Here is a 16,519-nt window from a genome sequence, read left to right on the forward strand (position 1 = left end):
TTTTCCCACTTATAAAATATTAGAGAAAGAATGAAATTATAAAATTTTATCTTTTTAAACAAATAAAAAATAATATTTAAGTGTGAGCGGTATTTTTACTTGTATATATGGTGCGGACGTTGTTGGACTAGACTACAATCAAATTTAATCTAATAAATTATCATGCAAATCTTTTTCTTTTCTTCTTTTTTTTTTCCTTTTAAATTTATTCAGTGGTTGACAAATAAGGATGGGAGGACGTCTGATTGGTTGGATGATGATTATTGATCAAGCTTCAACTATAATTCAACTTCCCCTTAGGTCTAAAACATGAATCATAGTGCTAAATGTCTTGTTTGAACAAGTCATGTCTTAGTAATGCAACAAGACATTCTTAGATTATGGGATTTTTTATAAATTGGTTGTTCTCCATCTAACCATCAACCTCTGAATTTTAATTAAAAAGTGTATTTTATTCATTTAGGTTGCATTTGGATTGAATGATTTTGACGGCCATTTAATTTCAAATGTCTGTATGTAATCAATTGCATTTTTTTAGCTCAAAATCATAAGGAAAGATTTGAAATCTCTTCTTGTGTTGTTCAAGTATATTTCCGCTTTTTAATATGGTAATTTGAGACGATCATCCCACGAATCTATATCTTTCCATCAAAACACAACCTTACACTTTTGATGAGTCGAGGATTAAATCAAGACACAAATTAATTAACTATCGGATCTACATCTTGTCGATCGATCCAAGCAAGAAATCGAGTGTGAAAATAAATCATAATTAAGTATTTGTGTGTGTATAATAATATATACACGTACTAGGTGGGTGAACAAGTTTGTTTACTTTTTTTTGTTTATTTCATGGCTGACAATTCTGACTAATACGTACATAAATTATTTCCATATTAAAATTAACAAAAACAAATATCCACATCAGTTTCCACATCGTAAGTTTTATTAATATTATTTCCATATTATTTAAAAAAAATTTAATTCATTAAAATAATTTTCTAAAAAATATTATATATGCGTGTTCAGCATTTAACTTTTAAAATATATGAATAGAATTCGACATATATTACAGCTTAATTTCATGCTTTAATGGTGATCAATATTGAGCTTTTGATCGAACATTTTATAAGAATTAAATAAAATATAAAATTGATTTTATGATTAAAAAAATATTAAAGAAATAAAAATAATAAGCTAAATTTGGTTCACGCTGGGAACGAACGTAACTCTCAAAAAAGATTTGAAACTAAATATTTGATGGCCAACTCCGAAGTCCGATCCAAACAGTTAGGTAACGAAATTTCCTCTACCACCAGCTTTCAGTTCTCCCTTAACATTTCTTCGGAGTATCCTTTCACGCAATCGCAGGAAATTATAATAATTTTATTGGGAGAAAATGCATGCATGTATAAATATATACCATATGCGAACCAATTTCCTATATTGCTATCTTTTATAATATTTCTCCAAAAAGGGTGTTCTTGTCTTGACTCTTGAGGGAAAGTGATCAGGATTCACAAATAAATATCAATGGCGAATCATCTTGTTCTCTTGTTTGCATGCGCTTTGGCTTTGTTGGCTTATTCGTTTTCTTCATTTGCTTCGGCCGCCATCGTCGAACATTCTTTTCATGTAAAGTTTCTTGGCTTGCTTTGATATATGATCTGCATGTATACTATGTGCAGTGCAAAACTTGTGAGTGTATTTCCCCAAGATTTGGATACTGACTTTTACTTATAACGTGAATGCATGCACAGGTGCAAAATTTAACTGTCAATCGGCTCTGCAGAAACCAAGTGATCACTGCTGTGAATGGCAGTCTTCCGGGGCCAACTCTCCACGTGCAAGAGGGTGACACTCTGATCGTCTACGTTTTCAATAAGTCGCCCTATAACCTATCCATTCATTGGTATGTAATCAACAATATCATTCTCGTCACTCCAAGAATGAAATAAAATTAATAATTGGTATTCATTTGATGTGCAGGCATGGGATTTTCCAGTTGCTTAGCGGCTGGGCAGATGGACCTGAATTCGCCACCCAATGCCCGATCCGTCCAGGCCAAAGTTACGCCTACCGGTTCACCATCACCCGTCAAGTGGGTACCCTATGGTGGCACGCACACGTTCAATGGCTTCGAGCCACTGTTCATGGTGCCCTGATCATCCGGCCTAAATCAGGTCAATCATATCCATTCCCTAAGCCACACAGGGAAGTCCCAATAATTCTTGGTAAGTCTAGAGTTGCTGTGAGAATAAACTCCTTTTGAAAAGACATTTCAACCCAATTTCGTAATGACTGTAGGAGAGTGGTGGAATGCTAATGTGATCGACGTGGAGAATCAGGCGCTAGCCACCGGAGCTGCCCCGAATCAGTCTGATGCCTATACTATAAACGGCAGGCCCGGTGATCTGTATCCATGCTCCTCCAACCGTAAGTGTCAAACAAAAAATATACAAATTTCTAGCACAAATTTGCTTTTGATCATTTTAACGTTTATATATATACAAATTTATAAATAGAATGGGCTGTGATTATCATTGTTATCTTAAATGTAGACACCTTTAAGTTACAAGTGGAGCATGGAAAAAAATATCTCCTTCAGATAATCAATGCTGCACTCAATAACCAACTATTCTTCAAGATCGCCAATCACAATATGGATGTCGTAGCGGTTGATGCTTCGTACACAAACCCCTATACAACCGATGTGGTCGTGCTAGCACCAGGACAAACCACAGATGTATTATTAACCGCCGATCAGACGTCAGGCCGATACTACATGGCCGCAAGTCCTTACGCTAGTGCGGCTGGGGTTCCCTTCGACAACACCACCACAACCGGTATCATAGAGTACAAAGGAGCGACACCGTCTAAACCTGTCATGCTTATTCTTCCTGCATTTAACGACACCCCCACAGCCCACAAATTTTTCACCAACTTAACTGGGCTGGTTACCGGGCCCTTTTGGAGCCCGGTCCCCCGCAATATAGATGAACATATGTTCATAACATTTGGGTTGGGCCTGTCCGCTTGCGGTGCCCCTGGTAATTCCTCATGCTCGGGCCCATTTGGCCAAAGACTGGCAGCAAGCATGAACAATGCATCTTTCCAATTCCCCGCCAAGTTGTCAATGCTCGAGGCATTTTTCAGAAACGTCGGGGGAATTTACACGACCGATTTTCCTGATAACCCGCCGTTGCAATTCGACTATACTAACCCAAATAACAGCTTAAATCGAGCGCTTGTAATGACTACAAAATCCACCAAGGTCAAGAAAGTGAAATACAACGCAACCGTAGAGATAGTGCTACAAAACACGGCCTTAATCGGGATCGAGAATCACCCCATCCACCTACACGGGTTCAACTTCTTTGTGCTGGCTCAAGGATTTGGGAACTTCAACCGTACAATCGATAGCAAAATGTTCAATTTCTTCAATCCACAAGAGCGAAACACCATCGCGGTTCCAGTTGGAGGATGGGCGGTGATTAGGTTCCGAGCGAATAATCCAGGTGTTTGGTTGTTGCATTGTCATTTGGATGTACACTTGCCTTGGGGCTTAGCGACAGCCTTCGAGGTCGAAAACGGACCGACGCCTTCGACTAGGCTGCCCCCGCCACCACCAGATTTTCCCAGATGCTAATTGTCAATAGGGAATACCATCATTTTTACATCATTAATGTTGGTTGCAATTTAGTTATTATTATTATTTGAAATCAAATTATCTTGTTTTTTCTTTGAATAATTAGCTTGTAAAAGGTTGTCATAAAGTCAGCCGATTGTGTACATTTCCTATATTGTTCACAATTTATAAATGAATTTTTCTCCAAGTCAAATTCGTGTTTCTCCTTGATTCTTGAAAAAGTGACATTTAGTGCTCATGGGTATTTTTATTTTTTTATAATATGCATACTCACATATTTACAAAATAGTAAACACTTGATTTATATTCAGAGTAGTCAATAACAATCTTTTCAAGCATGCCAAATATTATTCAGGAGGCGTACAAATTAAACTCCGATAAATTTTTTTTTTTGATAAACTCAATTTAAAGAAATTGAACTTCACTAAAAAAACATAGACCAATCGAATCCTAATCAACCCGAATCTTTCTTCAATGCAGTTCGAAAAATAGGCGCTGGAAAACCCATTGGCCATGATTCAGAATCAATTAGAAAGGGGAAGGAGCAGGGGCATCACCGGCGGCGTAACCGTTGCTGAAAATCCCATGCATGCCGCGGAGGGAGCTGCGCTTCTGTTTCGCACATAGCTCCGGTAAAAAAACGCCTGCTAATTAAAACATAAACAAATACTGAATAACCCATAATGCATAAATGATGGATAGAGCTCTAAAATTACTCGAATCTGCATTACCTTCTCCTGCGGCGAGATTGTAATACAGGTCGACAATGTTGGGGCAATTCTCGTAACATTCCGGTGAGCAGAGGCTAGCGGCGAATCCCGGCCTCAGGAAGGCGTCAGAGGATATCCCGACGGATTCCCTGTCAAGGCCACACGCATCTACGCACTGATCGTTCTCTATGTAGCCAGACAATTTTTCGGCCAACACTTCCGATGTCTTGCACGTGTACTTCTTGATACCTGCTTCGTTGATGTAGGTTTCCAGCACACATCTCTTCCCCGATGATGCGATCGACAGGGCACACAGTTCCGTAGGCAAGTCCTCGCAGATCAACTCAGCTGTAAGCAAGCCATGCACACAAAATTTGATATATTTATATACAAACAGAGAAAAAAAAAGTTCACAACTCACAAGGATGAGTAAATATACCTATTATCCCATGGATCAAGAGAGAGCAAGCCAAAAAGAGAACCAATGCCAACTTCATCGAGGAATGCATGGCTTTATTTGACGATGATTTGGTTCAATGCATTTGAGAATAGCCTTGCCTTTATATAAGGTGATGATGTATAAACGAAAATTATATGGAAATTATTAATTTGGGGAGTAATCGGAGCTTAATTTTGGCCTTTGATTTTTTAATTTTCTTTTTTTTAACAAATGACAGAATTTTCAAAGTTCGTATACTATTTTATTTATTCATAATACATTATATAATAATTTTTCATGAGAATTAGTTTATTGACTAGTATCATTTATTTTAAGCAAAGTCTAATCACAGACTTATAATAAGAACGTTGGTTCAGCAAATTAAGACTTAATCACCGACTTAATTGTGTGACTGCCGAAATTGCCGACTTAATTGCAAGTCTCTCACCACGAACTTCTTTGTTAATTTGTGTGAACGCCCATCTGTCAGTTTATTTTTTTAAAAAAAAATTGGACAATTAACGACGGTTTTTGAAAACCCGTCACTAATTTATTGTGTTTGCTTATTTTAATTTTGTTTTAAATTTTTAAATTTTGACGTTTTTTTTTAAAAAAAAATCATTTGTAAACCGTTGTATATATTTTATTTTTTATTCAAAATATTTAATTAATGAGTTTAATTGTTAAAAGAAACGTGGATAAAAAAAGATATGTTGTTATAATGAGTATGTGGCAGTGAGACCCATAAATAATGAGTTTGAATGTTAAAAAGAATGTGGGTAAAAGAGATATGTTGTTATAATGAGTATGTGGCAGTGGATCCCACATTTTTGATGAGTTGATTGGCGTTATAACACACGGCAAAAACTTGTGTGAGACGGTCTCATGGGTCATATTTGTGAGACGGATCTCTTATTTGGATCATCCATGAAAAAATATTATTTTTTATGCTAAGAGTATTACTTTTTATTATGAATATGAGTATGGTTGATCCGTTCCGTGAGACGGTCTCACATGACACCTATTCATAACACACACCCATTGTGGATGTTCTTATGTAAAACAACGCAAATGGCTCCAAATCCGGGAAGTGAACGGGGAATCCAGTTGTTGCCACTCGGATGTTCATCATAATGCAAGTGATGTTTTTGTTGTTCGGAAATATGTTATGTCGTACCATTAATCCAGATTAACGGAGAAGAAGTGAGATTTAGATATATGTCAAAAGTGATGTGTACCAACCAGAGCATTTGGTGATGTGGATATTTAATGGGCTTTTTTATTTGGACTTCTTCTCCTTTTTTTTTTGTTACTTTTTTTTCTCTCTTTTTCTCTTTTATTTTCCCTCTATTTTCCTCCTCCACGAACATTAACGGAAAATTTATATAAAATAATATAAACATTTTAATTTTTTTATGGTAAATTAATAATTTTATAATTAAATATTACTATATTATATTTTTACATATGAAAAAACATATCATATTCTTTGGATTTGATGAGTATTATTAAATTTTTTTTTCAATGAATAAAAATTTTAACAATATAAAACAATTAACATGTCTATAAAAAAATAAAGAAAAATTCATAATTTAAAATCCCGATACATTCTTTAATATTTTTTTATAATTATTGATTAAATATATAAATATAATCTATTAATTTAATAGAGATCAGAACCATATATTTTCTTTTTTAAAAAAATTAAAATAATATTGAAACAAAGCCACAAGCATGATAGCCAAGAAAAATCCATCATTTTTACCAATAATTACTGAATATCATGAGCTAATCTAATCTTATATGGTTATACACTTATACATGCATACATATATAGAAAAAAAAATAACATGGGCCGGGCCGAAACGACCTTTAAATAAGTAGATGTCCACAACGAAATCAGGCAGGGCAGGTTAGTAAATGGGCTGAATTTTAATAGCCCTAATTATGTAAGCATTAGCCCAAAATTTGTTCGATAAGCTTTATATGTTCCTTTGCGGAGGCTGCTAGGGTTTAGTTCCTCCGTTTTGACTTTCCGCCAGCTGAAGCTTCAGAACGTCAACAATGGTGAAGGGTCGTCAAGGAGAACGCGTTAGGTCAGCTGTTGATCTAATTCGTGTTACTTGAGACCATTTTTCGTCCGGAATATTCGCTGGCATATATGACTGCTGCGTTTTAGTTTTTTTGCATTTTTTGTTGTTTGGGCCGATCACAGCTAGTTGGGAGAAATGATTGTTTGATGGATCTTTTTCTTGTCATTTTTGCAGGCTTTATGTCCGGGGAACCATACTTGGGTACAAAAGGTAAAAAAAACCTGATTTATTTGTTGGCTTGGAGCTGTGTTTTGTTTACGAGGGTAGGTTTCGTTGGATCGTTTGAAAATTGATGATAATGGCTGTAGGTCGAAGTCAAACCAGTACCCAAACACGTCCTTGATACAGATAGAAGGAGTGAACACGCAAGAGGAGGTTGCGTGGTACCTCGGTAAGCGGATGGCGTACATTTATAAGGCCAAGGTTAAGAAGAACGGCTCTCACTACCGTTGCATTTGGGGTAAGGTCACTCGACCTCACGGGAACAGTGGTGTTGTTCGTGCGAAGTTCAAATCTAATCTTCCCCCAAAATCCATGGTATATCGGCTCTTTCAACTAAAATTTCCATGAATGAATGGATCATTCTTACGAGAATGCTCGAAATTACTCTTCACTGATGCTTTGTCATTGTTTTTCAAACAGGGTGCTAGAGTCAGGGTATTCATGTACCCTAGCAACATATGAGGTAAAAGTTTACATATTTTTTCTAAATGGCTCTACATTGATCTAGATCTCATGTGATTAGATGGACAATAGTGTGTGATGGTGTATTTGTGCTATCATTTTGCATTAGGTTCATTAATTGGCAAGCTCGGTCACTGGGAAAACTTACTAGAACTCCATAAATTCGTTGGTGTCCTGTGTGTCATTGTCTTGTCTGCTATGTTTTCAAGCCTAAATCTGAAGTTTGTCTGCTATGTTTTCCAGCCTAAATCTGAAGTTATGTGTCTGTTTCTGCATCCTTCTGTTCATCATTAGTCTTAAAATGAATGGGTGGAAGTATATAAACAATTTTGGTTAATTTCATCTAGTTTCGGTGTGGTTAGCCCACTGATTTGAAATACTTGCCAAGCCGAAATTAGATGACGTATACCCATTTCTGTTTCCTCTCTGTTCATCAGTCTTATAATGAATTTGCAAAAGAATTTTGGAAATTGGGTTGACTTCCTCTTGTTTGGGTGTGGTGAGCACATCAATTTATCGACAAACATGATAACATATAGTTTAATGATCCTGATATAAATGTTTAAAGTTAAAGTGATGTCAACGAAGTAACATTATATCTTGCTACTTTGCTGTGAGGTTGATTTCCTAACGAGTAATGGAAAATACATGAAGCGAAACTCTTTGGTGTTATAAATTTGTGGGTTAAAGAAACCTAAACAGTTGACTGTCATATAACTGTTTGTTGTGATCTAGAAACTCATCAAATCTTGGACTAGCGTAACTTGAAAAATATCACAGGATAAATTTATGTACCCAAAAGTTAGATCCTACCATAGTTGATAGGAATGCTCAATCCGCTTGATGAATTGAAGTGACAAGATATGGGCAGAAATATTGTTCGCATATGCTTCAATTGGCTTTTGCGTTCTTCAAATTTGTAGGGGTTGTTTCGTGTAGATTCATAGAAACTTTTCACCCCGAGACACCACTGTACACAAATTCGCAAATTATATTTTATTCGGACGCATTTACTTTTAATTAGTTTGTTAACACCCTTTTCTTGATAACGTTCCTCTTGATAATCATTTGCAGTTAGTTACCTGGCTTCGTAGATTCTGATTTCGGGAGTACACCGAGGCGGAAGTATCATTAGGATGTAGCTTTTGAGTGTTGTTCAGAGTTCGGAATAGTTTTGATTTGTGATTTGATATCATTGGTGTATCCCTTATTCCTTTGCGATTCTCTATGAAGACACATATTACTACCTCTTTTTACCTTTAATTTTAGATTTTCGATCTGTTTTATCTATTTTGAGCTGGTTATGACGAATTTCAACTGCATAGAAATAAATCAAGACACTGCAAGAATTCGCCGATAACCTTTTATTCAGCACCTAATTACTCCAGTCCGAGATACAAGCTTGATACATCAAAAGACAGCTACCAAAAATTTGAAATGTCACAAAGAAAAGCACCGCCCGCACAGGTTAATTGAAATTGTAAGTCAACAAGAGATTGAACGAACTTGTGGATCGACCTGCTCTCTATGGCACAAGTCTAAGACGCTGCTGACTGAGAACTCAAACTCGAGTTGTCAGATAGTAGTTCAAATCGGCAACATGAAGAACAAGTTACACAGATGGCTAAAGAGTTGGATGCAGAATTGATCTCTATTCTTGGATCCGTGGGTTCAATCAAAGGGCAAAAAACAAACCGTCAAACAAAGATGGATTCTAGTAAAGGAGTGATTGTGAAAATGTGATCGTAACAGCATTGTCCGCTTGAGAGACATTATATATTATTTAATACATAAACGATCCCATCACTTGATAGGAAGCAATAAAACTTGAAGTATTTGGGATTTGACAGTAGCACACACTTGATTTGGATAACGAGACATAAAAATATCAATACACCAACGGAATAACAGCTTTCCTATTCTTAGGATAATCCTCCCCAAACTTTTCCAAGTACCATCTGTGATTCGCCCCAGCTCTGGGTACCAAATTAGCACATGTGTAGACAAAAAAGCCCAATCCCGCCCAAGACCAAGTCATCAAGGCCCAGCCCAACCATTCCAAAATCTCTCCTAAATAATTTGGACAACTAACCCACTCAAACAGCCCACCTTTCGGTATCTTATACCCTCCACCACTATTCTTCAGGCCCGTCAGCAAATTATCCGACCAAATATTCGCCGCCATGCCGCCACCAAACACAACGATCCCGGCGACGAACCGCCACCAGAACCACCGATCTCCGTGGAAATCAGCGTATTCGGACACCCATCTGGCCTGCAAGTAAGTATTCAAGAGATTGAACCCGAACGCCATCAGGGCCACGCTCACCGGGAACCCTCCGACTGTTTTTTTCTGGATAGGTGATGTGAACAGAAGTTTGAGTGGGTATATGACCGTGCGATGGAGGTAGTGGAGGAGGAATACGGAGATGAGGACGATTGCACGAGGGTCGCGGTGGTTTTGTCCGCGGGGGAAGAGGAGGAGGCTGAGCCACACGGTGGGGCTCTCCATCAAGAACCAGGCTAATGGAGGCGGGATTGTGGGGCCCCATCCGACACGGTGGTGCCTGCCATATGGAGCGGTGAGGAAGAGGAGGGATATGATGGTTGGTGGTGTGATGAAGAAGAGGGTCAGGAGGCTGTAGTGAAACAAATCTTGATCTGCGGCCATTTTCTACTACTGCTGGTGTGGAGAGACAGAGCATACTGGTTTAATTTATTTGTTTAAATCTATCGAAGGGTTAACTCCCAACAATAATTTTGTATCGAAGAAATTTGTTCCCTAACTCAGCTTAATTTGATGAATGAACACTTCGAGAAACTAAACTACTGTGAGTTAGTCTCACTCTGTGAGACGGGTCAACAATATCCATAATCACAATAAAAAATAATACTCTTAGCATAAAAAGTAATACTTTTTTATGGGTGACCCAAATAAGAGATTCGTCTCACAAATAATATCCGTGAGACCGTCTCACATAAATTTTTGCCAACTACTATTACTACGGTTTATTTATTTTTGAATAACTTAAAAATATAAACGGATAAGATACAGCCAAATTCTATTTGCCATTAATGTTGGTAAACAATGCCCATTAAAATTTTCTCCAAAAGCAACTGACAGATGGCTAACGTGACAAGTAATCATGTGTGTATTTTTATTTAAAGTAGCTATTTATACACGACAATATTTTTATAATACTTTATTTTATTTATATTAAAATAATAATTAAAATATAATTATAAAAAATACTGAATGACTTCATTGTAATTTTTGATATATAAATTTAAAAAATAAATAAATAAAGAAAAAATTTATATTAGTGTGTGTTGATTTTAGATTAAATGTTTATTTAGTTTTTTGCTTTGAGGAAGTTTTAAAAATAATGGAAATCGTAAGAAGTAGTTGGGAAGTTGAGAATTGTGAGTGAGATGATTTGGTTAAAGATATTAGATGTGGAGAGATATTTTAGAGGTATAAAAGAAAAATTTGGTGAAAAATCACCATGACACCAAAAAAAGTTTGTATATGTTACTCAAACTTGATAAGATAATAAAAGATAAAAAAAACTTGCGATTTAAATGATTTGTTAAAAGGAAAGAGAGGACAATATCCATTCGGATCCGGACACAGTAATATTATTACTAATTTGCAACTGTTTTCTAGGAAATATTGGGTAAAATAACCTTAAAATCTATCGTACTATGGGAAGTTCAGCTATATCTCATCGAGGATTTACGGGTTTTGTTGCGTTTGTTTGTCTATAGCTGCCATAATAATTTGCACATTCTATCCATGTAAACCTTCTTATAAAATGGAAACTCAAGACAATATTATTTCAACAATTCAGTGTATATGTCAGGCAAGCTGTTACATTTACATGTGATATTCTCAAGGATCATTTGTAACTGGAACAAATACAACCACTCGACTATGCATTGCAACCACTCGACTATGCATAGCTTTCTTACCTTTTTTATGCATCTAAGACAAATAGAGCAGGTTCCAGAAGCCTCAGCTATCCTGTAAAGTAAAGATCATACTATGCTCAGTCACTTATGATCAAGAATTGGTTCCTAGAGAGTTTGCTGACCTACCATGAAGTTACTCAAGCTCGACCTTATGAAACTTGATTTTTTAAATCACCAATTAAATTTGCACATAAAAGTCTTTAAACCCCGTCGAAACATAGCTGTGGTCGAGCTTTGACCAAACTATCACTCCTCCCCCCTACAATAGATTAGGATGAGTATGGTGGTCGAAAATTACCTTGTGGCACATCCAGAGCAAGCACCACAATGTGCACATGGAAGGAAGAAAGAAACAATCCCTGGGAGCATCAAAGCATATTGCACAGAGACGGCTGTTGTTCTCACCATCTTTAACATGCTTCCCATCCCGTGCATCTTTGAGAGACTCGTCCTCTGAGCCAGACGCATATGAGTAGGAACCCCAACTCGAAAGATCATCATTTTTCTGTATGAGCAAAGGGCTTCTCTCAGGTCCCCTGTCACCCACATGTTCCCTTCACTATTCCCGATCCATGCTCTTGCAATGGTTCGAGGTTTGATTAATGAAGTAGCACAAGAACAGTTACTCCACCAGTATTTATAAGATATTGAATTAATAGTAGAATTTGAATGATAGAGATCCTATAAGAGTGAATTTAGCGGGAAGTAACTAGGCCCACAATATAAGTTAACCATCGGAGTTCATATGAGATTTTAACATACCAGGCATCATTATCCAAGCCCTATAGACATAGAGAAGAATCCTCAGTGTATATGACCTCCGAGCACAACACAGACACACGCATATTGTACTTGTTCGCTTATGAGGAAGTGCTTGAACATTTTCTAATGAAAAGCAAGGTGATGAACAGGAGAATGACTCGGTAGTTTTATAGAGGAACAGTGGAAAATTTACTCGTCGCCGAAAATATTCAGCCAAGAAAGACTCACAGATTTTCGACCAGGAGTGGTAAGAAGAACAGCACTTTCACTTGGGATATACAGTTACTACATTGGCCTTGATCAAGCATACACTGGAAACTTGCTTCCGTTGTATTGTAGAGAAAAGCCTTTATTTTGAACTGAAGTTGACCTCTTGAGCGCATCCAATATCAGTAAGCAATGTAAACAAAGTCAGAAGTCACAAGAAATTCTAAATATGAAAATTTTAATCTATTAGCACCTCCAAGAAAATTCAATTGGTGGATATTTAATATAGAAAATAGGAATTTTTGTGCCTATTCTTAAAACAGATGAGGGACTCCATGACCAGTAACTTAAAGCAAATAAGTATTACCGAGATCAAATGATCCAAATTGAAGCACTTCATGCACAGGATTACAACCAAAGTGACAAGAGTGTAATTTCATTTTACGTTCCAATCGTTAAAAGAGTTACTATACCACAAATTCATTCAAGAACACTTGCCTTTTCTACTTCAGAATTCAAGTTACCCACAACAATGTAGTTAGAAGAAGATTTGGACACCTTTAGCTGAACTGAGCCATTTCCTGTGGACAGTAAACCGATGAGATTCAACCCCTGACATAAACACTCAAACTTGCCCTTATTTTACCTCACCGCGAATGATATTCCAAGATAAGGTTGTATTTGGATACAATGGATCCTCAAGCCACACATCTAGATCTTCATTTCCTGGAATGGTGCAGCATGCAGGAAAATCTCACAGGGTATCCAAAGAATAAGAAACCCTCATTCTCAAAATATACCACCAATACGAGTTGCTAAAACACAAAAAAACAAGCATCCTAACAGTGTGTCTTAAACAACTCTGTTAGTAATGGCTACTGTTAAACATGCCATTAACAAATTGTTGTCCAAATATGATTGGCATCTAATCATTACCGTCTAGGTAAAACACTTCCCCACTGGCTCTGGTAAAATACTTCTCCACCTAAGCTCTAATCAAATGATAATGTATTTGAATAGATAAAGAACCAAAAGATCAGCATCACTTTAGATCAAAGTTCAGGAAATCTACTGTTGATCGAGCAATTAAAATACACACACAAAACTATTATGTAACTCCTTGATTTTTTCCATCATCATAACTACTGGTGTCTGTAGCCACCTACCAAAGTTATTTAGCTCAAACAATATAGCTTTTAAATAAGACAAACATGAAAAGGCAAATAAACTAATCTACCACATGCTACAAGACTTTTGCATGTCTGTCAAAGACTCAAGTTCTCATTCTGTGAGTTCTAACTTACATCTGCAGCAATCGGCAATATACATGTCCTCCTGGGTTAGGGTGTCAATCGGGTGGGTTGGGTCGGGTTTCGGGTCAACTCGCGAATTTTTTTTAACTTTTTTTTCAACCCGAACCCAACCCGAACCCGAAACAACCCGAAAACCCCCAACCCGAACACGAACCCGTATAACCCAATTCAACCCGTCTAACATGCCTAACCCGAATTTCATTATTTTTTTTAAAAAAAATTAATGAAAAAAATTCAAAAAAATAAAAAATAATAATAATATTTTAATTTAAACACATAATAACAAAATTTTCGATTTAAATTTGAAAGTTTAATCGTAGAAAATTAAAAGTATATTTACTAAATCAAATAAAAAATTGTTAAAAAAATAAAAATATGTAAAATAAATATCAAATGATGAAAATTTAGCACATAAATATACAATAAATTTTGTTCAAGCATACAATATATAAAACTAGGGCAACTTAGGATTCAGTACCCCTTTTCTTTCAATTTTGGTTTTGATACCCCATTTCCCAAAATACCCCTCAAGCGTTGGTTTTAGCTAATTGATTTTATTTTCAAGTAATGGCCCATCATGCTTCCGTAAAATAAATTTAAATTTTATACCTTTTTGACCGGAGTACCACCGGGTTATATCCACCGTATTTTACAGACTGCTCCTCACAGCCTAACCACGCGATCGCAACCGATGGTTACCGACGCAGATTCCTTCAGCGGCACTTGGCACAACTCTAATTCGTTTCCTACCTTAGAGCGTACAGTATAAAATAAAATTTTGAAATTAATGCATGAGAGGGGCTGGAGCAAAGATTTCTTTTATTCAAACACAAATATTTATTTATTACATAGTAACCTCCTGTAGAGGAGGAGAAACTTGTTTAGCTACTTATCGTAGCTGAACTCTTAACACTCATAAAACTTGAAAGAAAATATTACAACCTTGTATGAAAGAAATGGAGAAAATATTTGATGATCTTCACTTCCTTCTTCCTGCCTTATTTATAGAAGGCTTCTTCGGATTTGAACTTCGGATTTCAAATCTTCATAAGCCTTTACAGCTTGCATTGGGGACCATTTGGTGGTTGAGGGGTCCCTGTCTAGATTATTAATCTTGATATCAACTTCTCATCCTCCTTTATCTCTCTTAGATACCATTGACGATGAGTTTCCAGGATATCGGCAGTAATTTCATCTTTTTTATACTCTTTGAAATGATTTACTAACCATTTAAGAGCTTCTGCCTCTTTCCTCTTGTATGTTATCCTTCTTTTCAAAACTTTCAAATATACTCGATACATTTTTAAGTTTTGATCCTGGTGTGTTAACTGGTTTCCTTTCTGTCCTTATTTATGGATGAATTTTCGGGACCAGTTAATTTACTTTTATTCATTGGATTCCTTTTAGATTGGTATCCAATACTTGCTGAGTCATCCACCATTTGTTATTGGTGGTCTATTTGTCCTTTACCACTAATTAGTGGTTGTCTTGTTTCTACCACTCACATGGTAGTGGTCCTGCTTTGGTAATGGAGGGTCACATGTCCCCTTTAATTTTGTCGAGGAATCTTCGGTTTTTTGTATCCTCGAGGAAAATGTGCATGTGGTCCTTCCCCACTTGTGCTTGTATCGGTAAATTTTTTCCGATCAGATCTCGGCTTGAATCCTTTACCGAATTCTGGCTCCTTCTGGTTCTGGCATTCCAGGCAGATGTTTTCTGACCATCTTCCTATGTGTGCCATGTTACAGAATTTTCGGCGAGTCTCTTTACTAGCCGGCAGCTTGCTGTTCCACAAAAGATTTCTCTTTTTCTCAAACAATTCTTCTGCAAAACTTGTAGTTTTTCCTGTCATGGTATTTAACAGGAATGATCCGTTCACTGAATGATTGTAGAATTTGAACGGAAACTTGACTTTATCCATCTCAGTGAGACAGACCCAAATACCCCAAGCTCTTCTGGTAAAAATGTCATCTTCAGTAATTGAAGACACTAGGGGTGTTTCTTCTGTCGGAGGGTCCTTGATAAATTTCTGGACATTCAAATCTGGCCTCCTTAGCTTGATGAAATGGAAGGCTTCGTGAGAACCTTTTCCTGCTGGTTCTGGTGCTGTACTAAAGAAGTATAGCTCCAGAACATCTCCCCTGGACAAATAATCATTGTTTGCCCAAGTCTCGTGAACAGCGTCCTGGATCCATTTTGGTAGACCTGAAATTTCTGGAAAGCTGGGTGATGTAGTATAAACTGAGGCAAGAGCCCCAAATTCATACCATGCTTTAACTTCCTTTGGATATGAATTTTGTTTCATCCATACCCTTGGATATTTTCCTGAAACGTCAACCCTGCTTGTAGCTGGGTTGATGCCAATTCGTGTTTTTAATTTCTCCCAATTCTGCTGATAAACCTGAAATGGAGAAATTACACTTTCATTAGTATCAACCTTAGTTTTGCCTTTGTCAATACGAGGCCTAAGGTTAATCTCTCCCTCTTCAATCCCCGAGGTGAAGGGTTGACTTGAAGACTCAAGATAAGGATCAGGAGTCTCAATTTTTGTTTTGGCCGACTCATCTGATGATGATCCCGACTTAACACTTGTGCAAGGGGTATTTGAATCCCCCGCTACAGGTATAGAGTCCTGTACTCGAAAACTCTCCATTTGAGAAACCAGTGGTCTCTCAATGCCCTGGAGGATA

At 36.9% G+C, this 16,519-nt stretch overlaps 4 protein-coding genes and 1 pseudogene across 8 annotated transcripts; 2 read left to right on the forward strand and 3 right to left on the reverse strand.

Annotated features, from left to right (window-relative positions):
- The first annotated feature begins 1,470 nt into the window (after positions 1-1,470).
- On the forward strand, positions 1,471-3,762 carry LOC140824462 (laccase-7-like). The gene is made up of 5 exons (XM_073186048.1): positions 1,471-1,635; positions 1,761-1,912; positions 1,990-2,234; positions 2,308-2,436; positions 2,562-3,762. The coding sequence occupies exons 1-5, from the start codon at positions 1,534-1,536 to the stop codon at positions 3,647-3,649; spliced, it is 1,716 nt and encodes a 571-aa protein (XP_073042149.1). The 5' UTR covers positions 1,471-1,533; the 3' UTR covers positions 3,650-3,762.
- Positions 3,763-4,132: 370 nt separating this feature from the next.
- LOC140824463 (uncharacterized) lies at positions 4,133-4,887 on the reverse strand. Of its 2 annotated transcripts, none has more exons than XM_073186050.1 (3): positions 4,799-4,887; positions 4,381-4,707; positions 4,133-4,293 (listed from the first exon to the last, which is right to left on the reverse strand). In XM_073186050.1, exons 1-3 carry the CDS (start codon positions 4,866-4,868, stop codon positions 4,178-4,180), a joined length of 513 nt encoding a protein of 170 aa, XP_073042151.1. In that variant the 5' UTR covers positions 4,869-4,887; the 3' UTR covers positions 4,133-4,177. The 2 variants fall into 2 exon arrangements, with proteins under 2 accessions (XP_073042151.1, XP_073042150.1); XM_073186049.1 differs by having other exon boundaries at positions 4,139-4,296.
- Positions 4,888-6,749: 1,862 nt separating this feature from the next.
- On the forward strand, positions 6,750-8,861 carry LOC140818050 (large ribosomal subunit protein eL33y-like). Of its 4 annotated transcripts, none has more exons than XM_073177885.1 (5): positions 6,750-6,894; positions 7,066-7,101; positions 7,200-7,428; positions 7,534-7,582; positions 8,650-8,861. In XM_073177885.1, the coding sequence occupies exons 1-4, from the start codon at positions 6,863-6,865 to the stop codon at positions 7,573-7,575; spliced, it is 339 nt and encodes a 112-aa protein (XP_073033986.1). In that variant the 5' UTR covers positions 6,750-6,862; the 3' UTR covers positions 7,576-7,582; positions 8,650-8,861. The 4 variants fall into 4 exon arrangements, with proteins under 4 accessions (XP_073033986.1, XP_073033977.1, XP_073033970.1 ...); XM_073177876.1 differs by having other exon boundaries at positions 7,534-7,576; XM_073177869.1 differs by having other exon boundaries at positions 7,534-7,576; positions 8,654-8,861.
- A 422-nt stretch (positions 8,862-9,283) lies between these two features.
- LOC140818042 (steroid 5-alpha-reductase DET2) lies at positions 9,284-10,388 on the reverse strand. The gene has a single exon (XM_073177856.1). It carries the CDS (start codon positions 10,244-10,246, stop codon positions 9,464-9,466), a length of 783 nt encoding a protein of 260 aa, XP_073033957.1. The 5' UTR covers positions 10,247-10,388; the 3' UTR covers positions 9,284-9,463.
- A 1,021-nt stretch (positions 10,389-11,409) lies between these two features.
- Positions 11,410-13,845, reverse strand: LOC140823983 (E3 ubiquitin-protein ligase APD2-like; annotated as a pseudogene).
- Positions 13,846-16,519: the final 2,674 nt, after the last annotated feature.

Source organism: Primulina eburnea, chromosome 2, assembly GCF_022965805.1.
Source record: "Primulina eburnea isolate SZY01 chromosome 2, ASM2296580v1, whole genome shotgun sequence".
In the NCBI taxonomy this organism is placed as follows: Eukaryota; Viridiplantae; Streptophyta; class Magnoliopsida; order Lamiales; family Gesneriaceae; genus Primulina; species Primulina eburnea.

Coding starts and splice junctions, on each gene's coding strand:
- LOC140824462 (XM_073186048.1), top strand. CDS start 1,534: ATGGCGAATCATCTTGTTCTCTTGTTTGCATGCGCTTTGGCTTTGTTG. Junction 1,913..1,989: donor TATAACCTATCCATTCATTG/GTATGTAATCAA, acceptor TTTGATGTGCAG/GCATGGGATTTTCCAGTTGC. Junction 2,235..2,307: donor GGAAGTCCCAATAATTCTTG/GTAAGTCTAGAG, acceptor TAATGACTGTAG/GAGAGTGGTGGAATGCTAAT.
- LOC140824463 (XM_073186049.1), bottom strand. CDS start 4,868: ATGCATTCCTCGATGAAGTTGGCATTGGTTCTCTTTTTGGCTTGCTCT. Junction 4,708..4,798: donor CTTGATCCATGGGATAATAG/GTATATTTACTC, acceptor GCTTGCTTACAG/CTGAGTTGATCTGCGAGGAC. Junction 4,297..4,380: donor CAATCTCGCCGCAGGAGAAG/GTAATGCAGATT, acceptor TGTTTTAATTAG/CAGGCGTTTTTTTACCGGAG.
- LOC140818050 (XM_073177885.1), top strand. CDS start 6,863: ATGGTGAAGGGTCGTCAAGGAGAACGCGTTAG. Junction 6,895..7,065: donor CGTCAAGGAGAACGCGTTAG/GTCAGCTGTTGA, acceptor TCATTTTTGCAG/GCTTTATGTCCGGGGAACCA. Junction 7,102..7,199: donor ACCATACTTGGGTACAAAAG/GTAAAAAAAACC, acceptor TAATGGCTGTAG/GTCGAAGTCAAACCAGTACC.
- LOC140818042 (XM_073177856.1), bottom strand. CDS start 10,246: ATGGCCGCAGATCAAGATTTGTTTCACTACAGCCTCCTGACCCTCTTC.